General features: G+C 42.0%; 1 protein-coding gene across 1 annotated transcript; it reads right to left on the minus strand.

Moving 5' to 3' along the window:
- Positions 1-3622: 3622 nt before the first annotated feature.
- On the minus strand, positions 3623-4615 carry LOC132871406 (trace amine-associated receptor 13c-like). The gene has a single exon (XM_060905546.1). The coding sequence runs from the start codon at positions 4613-4615 to the stop codon at positions 3623-3625; it is 993 nt and encodes a 330-aa protein (XP_060761529.1).
- Between the last annotated feature and the right edge of the window lie 4690 nt (positions 4616-9305).

A 9305-nucleotide genomic window follows, 5' to 3' on the forward strand; every position in this document is an offset into this window, starting at 1 on the left:
TACATAGCACTGTCTAAGCCCGTTAAACGACGTCTCAAACAAGTTCTAAATTCGATTGATCACTGTCTAATCACTTCTGCATCACTTCTGATTTGCGGCATGTAAATACCGTAATTTTCTGAGACCTCAGCACCTGCAGTCTAGATGTCAAGGGGTGAACATGAACCCTCAACGCTGTGATGTCCTCATCTTAATGCTCCAGCACCAACAGAACCAACTGATACAGGCTCAACATATCCTACCGCTTTTATATGCGCAGCAAGCCGCTTTTCCAACGATGCTGAGCCGCGGTTACCCGTGATTTGGCAGTGCTATGGCAGTGAAACAGCCGCCGACGGCCATACCCCGTACAAAGCACGGCAAAGCCAAAATTGACCAAAAATTACCACTTACGACCACGTCCACCTGATTTTTGTATCTTTTTGTACGTGATATAGACGCGGAGTGCTGTGTGACCGGGCCTTTAGCCTGAAAAGTCTAGCAATAAATGCTTTTGTGAACCTGATCTCTGTCCTGCCGTCCTCTGTGCTCCACCCACCAATACTGAACCGCTACACGCATGAAATGACACTCCTCACCTCAACATGTCCTTTACAATCACTTAAGCCACCATGGGCAATGCTGAAATCACTGTTGCAAACAGTACATCACGCGAAACTGTCATTATTGTTGACCCTTATTCGACAGGGAGATTATTTTGTGTAATCTGAGGTGAAGTGGGTTTTGTACTTTGGTTTTTTGGGGCGCGTGCTCTCTCTGCCATGACGATCCTGTAGGCCGCACTGACTCAACTGAAAACGTCGGTCCTCAAGAAAAGGGATAAAAGCCCGCCCACAGTGAAAGCTGATTGGCTTATTTTGCTGAGTAACCCAATCAGGATGCTCTTTGTCTGGCATGCGCTACATGAACAGGCACACAGGCAGTGTTGCCACATTGGGCGGTTTTAAGTGCATTTTGGCGGGTTTTGAACATATTTTGGGATGGAAAACGTCAGCAGTATCTGGCAACACTGCACACAGTCTCCCTTGCGCGCGCACATTCTAAGATGCGTGATGCAGACCTTAATGTTGCGCGCGCACGCTCTTGCTCACGTCTATCAATATGCAGGAGACTCCCGGAAGTTCCGGGAGACTTGGGATGTCTGTGTTATAAGGTGACCACAGATCGTTAATCATACACCCCCCCCGAAAATTTCTCAACGGATTTACATCGATCTCAAAAACGATCATTTTGGTTTGAAAAAGTCGGAAATCCGCCGATCGGCGGAAAATTCTCATGCCTGAAGTATACTCCGCCCTGAGACTCGTGAAGTTTTGTAATATGTGTGTGCGTATGCACTGGCAGTATACTGTTCATTTTAAAACCTATTTTGAAATTGTAATTCTGCTAACAATCCCCGTTTTTACTAAATGAATCTCTACCTTTAGCAGAACACAGTTACGTTTTTGTATCTTAATTCTAAAACACCAAATGATATGTTATGTAAGTTGTGGACACATACTGTATATATTATTATTACCTTGCCCGGGACGGAGTCCACCAGGGGACGAGGTATTGTTTTCGGTGGGGTTTCTTTGTTTGTTTCTTTGTTATTTTGTTATCAACATTATGGAAAAATGGCTGGACCAATCTTCATGAAACTTTCAGGATAGATGGGTATTGGTCTCAAATAGAACCTCCAACATTTTAAGGGTCATCCGTTCAAGGTTAAGGTCACCAAAAAGGTCAAAATCATTTTTTTGCAATATCTTCCTTCATATTCATCATATTTACTTCAAACCAAATCCAAAATGTTCATCTTTCAATTCTGCTTCCATTGATATGCTACATGATGGGGTATCTCTCATAGTTTCTTTGTGGTTGGGGGTCAAATATTAGGCAGGTCAAGTCATTGGTGCTACCAAGCGAGGTCTGTTTTGCCTGGCAACACTTGTTGTTATTATTATTATTATAGCCAATCAGGGGCGCAGATAGGATTTTTGAACTGGGTGGGACTGAGCTGTCAGCAAATGATTCCATTTTGTGAAAATGAATATAATATATATATATATATATATATATATATATATATATATATATATATATATATATATACACATATATACACACTGTATGTACTGAAGCTTCCATATACATTAGAATTGTGAGATTTCTAACTGAATGAACATTGGTAGACAAAGGCCTACCTGGTCAACACTAGCCATACATGATCAAATTGTTATTTGTCTGGTATATTAATCAGGCTCTAAAATTTCATGTCTTCTGCATGTTTTATTTAAACATTTGCTGATCTCAGCAGAATGAAGAATATCATCACAAAAACTTTAACTGTAACTTCTAACAAAAAGGGAATGTCCAAAAATTAATAACAAAAAAAAATTGAAATGATTCACACTCGTGCCTTCAGGTAAGTGCAAATGCCTTCTTATTATTGTCAGACTAGCTACTCAACATTATCAAAAGAATATCTGCCACATCTGGGAAAGTTAACAGGCAATATGATACTTACATTGCTCAGTTTTTGAAAAAAAATGCTGTAATTGTTTTTTTGTTTTTTCATTGTTGACCCCACCAGGGATTGCCTGCAGGCCAGGACGATGTTAACATCTTAAATGTTATAATTTCAGTTAACAGTTGCTGCTGACTAAAATAACATTATACATAAAAATAACAACATTAAAAGATATTCACCTACAGCCTAGAATGCTGTTATTTTACATTTAGCCTACTTCAGGTAAGTCCAAATTCCTTCTTATTATTATCAGACTAGCTACTCAACATTACAAAACAAGTATTTGGCTCTCCCACCATCACTTCAGATGCTGCTCCTGCTCCTGAAATGCTCCACTGTCCACTCTACTGTCTCCTGTATGCAACAGCTCCCCTACCAATGCAGCTGCAACACCCACCACTTCTGGTTACCTGCCCCCATCCTTCACAGTTGATGAGGTAAGGGTGGAGCTTGGGAGACTGCGTCCACGGAAAGTAGCAGGCCCAAATGGTGTGTGTCCAAGACTCCTGAAGGACTGTGCAGCCCAGCGAGCTGAGCCCCTCTGGTGGGTCTTCAACATGAGTCTATGACTAGGCAAAGTTCCAGTGCAGTGGAAAACATCCTGTCTCGTACCGATGCCCAAAGTAGGGTGACCAGTTGAGATAAACGATTACTGACCGGTGGCCTTAACATCCTATATTATGAAGACCCTGGAGTGTCTGGTTCTCCACCTCATGAGGCCAGAGGTCACTCATGTATAGAGAGAAGTGATAAAACTGAAAGAAGCTGTGCTACAAGCCTGGAAACCCATTACAAAAATACAACAACAGTTTGGTGATGTCACAGGGTTACCGGCTTGATGTAGTTATTGCAAACAAGGGATATGCAACCAAATATTAAGTGTTAATTACTTTAATTTACCTAAAGACTATCAGTTTGTATACTTTGGCACACCAGTGATGTCATGTTCTTGTCTGTTTAATACATCTATATGTAAATATCAGGAAATGAAAGCTGAAATATAGATTAAGGACTGTTTTATATATATATATAAAACATATTTAATATATGGCATAATGAGCGTAATCGAAAGAATATTTGGGAACATCAAGTGGAGTAGAAAAAGAATGTTCATGAAAGTACGTTTATTAATGCAGAGTCTGCTTGGAATATTTGCAGAGTGATAATTAATTTAATGCACCTCCTAAACCATGGGTAAAATAGAGCATAAATAAATGGATTCATGGTGGAATTAAGATACATTATGAAAATGACTGTATGAAAAGTTGCTTGCTGGACTTCAATAACATAACCTAATAAGCTGTAAATAAAATATGGAAGTAAACACACTAGAAATACAGAAACTAAAATGCCGAGGACTTTAGCTGCTTTTCTCTCAGATTTCATCGAGTGCCATGTGATTTTCTGTGTTTTAGATTGTGTGTGATCATTAAGCTCTCTGATCGCAGTGGCATGTTTCTTAGCAATCACAAACACCCGAGTATACAATATGATTATGACAGAAAGTGGAAAGATAAATGAAAATACAATATCAATTACATACCAAACCTCATTTAGTAAGTAAAAACACTCTCCAGGACACAGTAAAACATTCATGAAGATTCCATTGAAATATAAGAATGGCAAGTTATAGACCATCACTACACCCCAGTCAAAAATAATTACAACGAGAATAATCCTCACAGAGACATGGTTCATGTAGAGAAAGGGGTTTGAGAGAGCCAAATATCGATCTACAGCAATCAGAACAATATTATAGATGGACACGACTGTGAGGAATCCATTAATCGATAAAAAACTGGTACAGAAATCTCTCCCAAATATCCAGCATGACTCGATTATCCAGATTAACATCGGCGGCATTACAAAAGCACCAACAAAGAAATCCGACACGGCCAGAGAGAACACGAGTGTGTTTGTTGGTGTGTGAAGCTGCTTGAAGTGAAATACAGAGATGATGACGAGCAGATTTCCACACACTGTTAGAAGAACCACAGCAGCTGAACACACGTACAGTAAGATATAAGCAGCAGGAGATACAGATCTCTCTGGACAGGAGAAATTCACACAGCGATCAGATTGGTTCAAGTCCATCAGGTTCATGAATACAACATTTCACTAATGCCTACAGAGCTTCAAGGAAAACAGTAACTAATTAAATGACTTATGACTCAAACAGCCCTGGTGTTTTTATAGTTCAGAAATTGATCACGCCTCCCCAGTATCTTTGACAACATAATAAATGATGTCATGCTTTGTTCAGAAAAAGGCCTAGTTGGTTCAGGCCAGAGAATAATATACACCATCATGCCAAATTTCATGTAACAAAGCCTACATATTAACAAAGTTGTTATGTTAGGAACCTGCCCTATGGATAATGAAAGTTTTAAAAAGGGTGATGAAAAGACATCTTATGAATAAATCAAGATGCCAGAGTGGGTGTATATACCTGTCACTTCATAGTTTCATTTCAAACTACTATCAACAAGATTTCTATCGATATTCAGTGTCTGTGTGCAGGCACTTATGGATGCAGTCGCAGGGGAGAATGGGTGTGTCACAAACTGGCAGCCAAATCCAAATCGTGAGCAAAATGATGAGGTCACAGTCGAGCAAGAGGTCGGTCGATGTGCAGACAGTATGTCAGAGATTAGGCGAGCGTTCAGAGTCAGGGATTAACAGAAAATAGGGTCAGAGTCACTGAGAGTCAGCTAGGAACAACAGCTCAGTATAATCAGGTATGGATAAACTGAACCATACATCACAATGTGTGTGTTTGCTGTCCTTAAATAGGCAGAGCTGATTACAGGAAATATGGAACAGGTGTGTCTTCAATCAATATTCGGCAGAGGGAGGGCACTCAACACCCCAAGGTGCTCATTCTGGGAGCACTTTCTTTTCTGGGATGACCTCTTTTCCTGGGTGCTGGCTTTTTGGGATGTTTGGTATAGAATTCTTGAGTGAGAAGCGAGTCTAGGATAATGTTGGCAAGCACCCAGCTGCATTCCTCTGGACCATACCCCTCCCTGTCCACCAGATATTCCAGGTTGCCATGTCTACAATGGGAGTTGATGATCTTATGGACCTGATATACTGGTTGTTCCTCCAGTTCTACGGGCAAGGGAGGTTCAGTGGCTGGTTGAGTGGTGGCTAGGGGTCCTTGTATGGCAGGTTTGAGGCATGACACATGAAAAGTAGGTGACAGGCATCAATGTTGTGGGAGCTCAAGTCTGTAAGACTGTTAATTCTGTGGAGGATTTTGAAAGGACCCATGTATCAGGCATAGAGCTTATGCCCTGTGTTGGGATCTCACAGGTCTTTTGTGGACACCCACACACCATCTCCAGGTGAGTACACAGGTATTTCCCCTCTGTGCTTGTCCGCATAGAGTTTATACCTGCCGGCCACCTGTTCTAGCCTCTGGTGAACACTTTGCCACACTTGTTCACTTCTTCAGAACCAGGAGTCCACTGCCAGGATTTGTGAGGGTGAGTCGTCTCATGGAAACAATGGTGGCTGATATCTAAGGATGCACCGGAATGGTGTGAGCTGGGTGGCAGAGTGTTTCATAGAATTTCGGGTTCATTCAGCCCAGGGGAGGAATTGTGACCAGTCTTTGGGGTTTCCAGAGATAACACCCTCATGCAGCACCCGATCTCCTGATTGGCGCATTCCACTTGGCCATTGGACTGTGGGTGGTGTCTTGAGGTTAGACTCCCCAAAACCCCTAGCTTGTCAATGAACTTAGTCCACACCCTGGAAGTGAACTGGGGGCCCCGTTCACTTACAATGTCCTCAGGGATCCCATAGTACTGGAGGACATGTGAGGAGAGGAGTTCGGTGGTTTCAAAGGCAGTGGGTAGGCCAGGCAAGGGGATGAGCCTTAACACCTTGGAGAATCAGTCAATGACCACCATGATGACTGAGTTGTTCTGTGACTTGGGTAGATCCGTGATGAAATGTATGGCCAGATGGGACCAGGGTCTTTGGGGTGTCGGCAGCAGACAGAGTTTACCCATGGGTGGAGCCCGAGGTACCTTGGCTTAGGCAGAGGCAAAGCAGGAGGAAACGAACCTGTTGAACTCAGACATCATGTTCTCCCACCAATACCTAGTTCAGATGAGCTGATATGTACGTTGACTACTGGGATGTCCAGTGGCAGGGGATGAATGAGCCCAGATAATGAGTTGGCCTGGGAACTGTGGTGGGACGAACATGAGACCAGGAGGACAGGCTTCTGGAGGGTCACAAGGTTGGGCTTGAACTATTTCCTTCTCAATTTCCAATGTGACGGCATGAGCAAAGCACTTACAGTGTCTTGCAAAAGTATTCATCCCGCTTCATGTTTGTCCTGTTTTGTTGCATTACAAGCTGGAAATAGAATGGATTGGGGGGGTTGAGCAACATTTGATTTACACACCATGCCTAACACTTTAAAAAGTGCAAATTGTTTTTTTCATTGTGACACAAACAGTACTTAAAATGAAAAAACAGAAATCTGGAGTGTGCATAGGCATTCACCCTCACCAAAGCCAATACTTTGTAGAGCCACCTTTGTAGAGCAATTACAGCTGCAAGTCTCTTGGGGTATGTCTCTATTAGCTTAGAATATATAGCCAATGGGATTTTTGCCCATTCCTCAAGGCAAAACTGCTCCAACTCTTCAAGTTAGATGGGTTGCGTCAGTGTACAGCAACCTTCAAGTTATGCCACAGATACTCAACTGGATTGAGGTCTGGGCTTTGACTATGCCATTCGAAGATATTTAAATGTTTCCCTTTAAACCACTATAATGTACGTTTAGCAGTGTGTTTAGGGTCATTGTCCTGTTAGAATGTGAACCTTCATCCCAGTCTCAAAACTCTGGCTGACTCAAACAGGTTTTCCTTCAGAATTGCCCCATATTTAGTGCCATCCATCTTTCCTTCAATTCTGACCAGCTTTCCTGTCGCTGCAGATGAAAAACATCCCCACAGCATGATGCTGCCACCATCATGGCTCACTGTAGGAATGGTGTTCTCAGGGTGATGGAAAGTGTTGCATTTGCACCACATATGTTGTTTCCCATGATGGCCAAAAAGATCAACTTTAGTCTCATTTGACCAGAGAATCTTCTTCCATGTATTTGGGGAATCTGCCACATGCTGTTGGGCAAACGCCAAATGTGTTTTCTTATATATATATTTTTTTTCTTTAAGCAATGGCTTTTTTCTGGCCACTCTTCTATAAAGCCCTGCTCTGTGGAGCGTATGGCTTAAAGTGGTCCTATGGACAGATACTCCCATCTCTGCTGTGGATCTTTGCAGCTCCTTCAGTTTTATTTTTGGTGTTTTTGTTACATCTCTGATTAATGCCCTCCTTGCCTGGTCTGTGAGTTTTGGTGGGCGGGGCCTTCTCTTGTCAGGTTTGTAGTGGTGCCATAATCTTTCCATTTTGCTATATTTGATTTAATGGGACTCCGTAGGATATTCAAAGTTTGGGATTTTTTTTATAACCCAACCCTGATCTATACTTCTCCACAACTTTGTCTCTGACCTGTTTGGAGGCTCCTTGGTTTTCATATTGCTTGCTTCGTAATGTTGCAGAGTCAGGGGCCTTCCAGAACAGGTTGATTTAAGCAGACATCATGTCACAGATCATAGGACACTTTATTGCACACAGCTGGATCTTAATCCACTAATTATATGACTTATGAAGTTAACTGGTTGGACCAGCTCTTATTTAGGGATTTCATATGAAAGGGGTGAATACCTATGCACACTCCACTTTTCTGTTTTTTCCTCTTAATTATTGTTTGTGTCACAATAAAAAAACAAAACAATTTGCACCTTTAAAGTGGTAGGCATGTTTTATAAATCAAATGATGCGAAACCCCCCCCCCCCCCCCCCAAACAAGCCATTTTTATTCCAGCTTGTAATGCAACAAAATGGGACAAACATATCAAGGGGGATCAACACTTTTGTAAAACAATGTAGGTTGCAGGATAGGAGTGGGTTCTTGGTTGATGGTTGTAGATGTCTGAATTATGGATCATGCATTGGCCTTAGTGTTTTTGGAACCAGTACGGTTGGAAATGGTTACCTGGAAAGGTGTGAAGAAGAGTGCCCAGCTTGCCTGATATGGATTCAGCCATTTTGCTGTCTTTAGATATTCAAGGTTCTTAGGATCAGAGAGAATAACAAATGGATGTGTGGCCCCCTCAATCCAGTGTCTCCATTCCTCTAGGGAAAGCTTTACTGCAAGAAGTTCCAGATTCCTGATGTCATAATTTTGTTTAGCTGTTGAGAGTTTCTTCGAAAAAAAAGGCAACAGGGTGTAGCTTGGGCTTCTCCCCAAAGCGCTGTGACAACACCTCTCCCATTCCTGTCTCGGAGGCGTCTACATCCACAATGAATGATTTTGAAGGATCTGGATGTCTGAGAATTGGTGTTATTGTGATGGCTGATTTGAGCTCTTTGAAGGCATCCTCTACAACCTTGTTCCACTCGTGATGCTTGGGACCTTTCTTAAGCAAGATGGTGAACCCTCTGATGAACCGGTGTGAGGGTTGTGGCAGGAAGGGCATCTGGCTTAAAATTATGCTCCAGTTATTATGACATGGCTCAAGAGGGTCCAAATGGAGCCGGAATGGCAGCAGTGCTGGACAAGGGAGAAGAAGATGTTTTAAAACCCAATAAAGCTGTTAAAAAATAAAGATAATGATGAATATAACAGCAATATTTGGGAACATGATCAGGTGGAATAAAACAAACAAACAAACAAACAAACAAACAAACAAAAACAAACTGCTGT

This window comes from Neoarius graeffei, chromosome 2, assembly GCF_027579695.1.
Source record: "Neoarius graeffei isolate fNeoGra1 chromosome 2, fNeoGra1.pri, whole genome shotgun sequence".
NCBI lineage: Eukaryota > Metazoa > Chordata > Actinopteri > Siluriformes > Ariidae > Neoarius > Neoarius graeffei.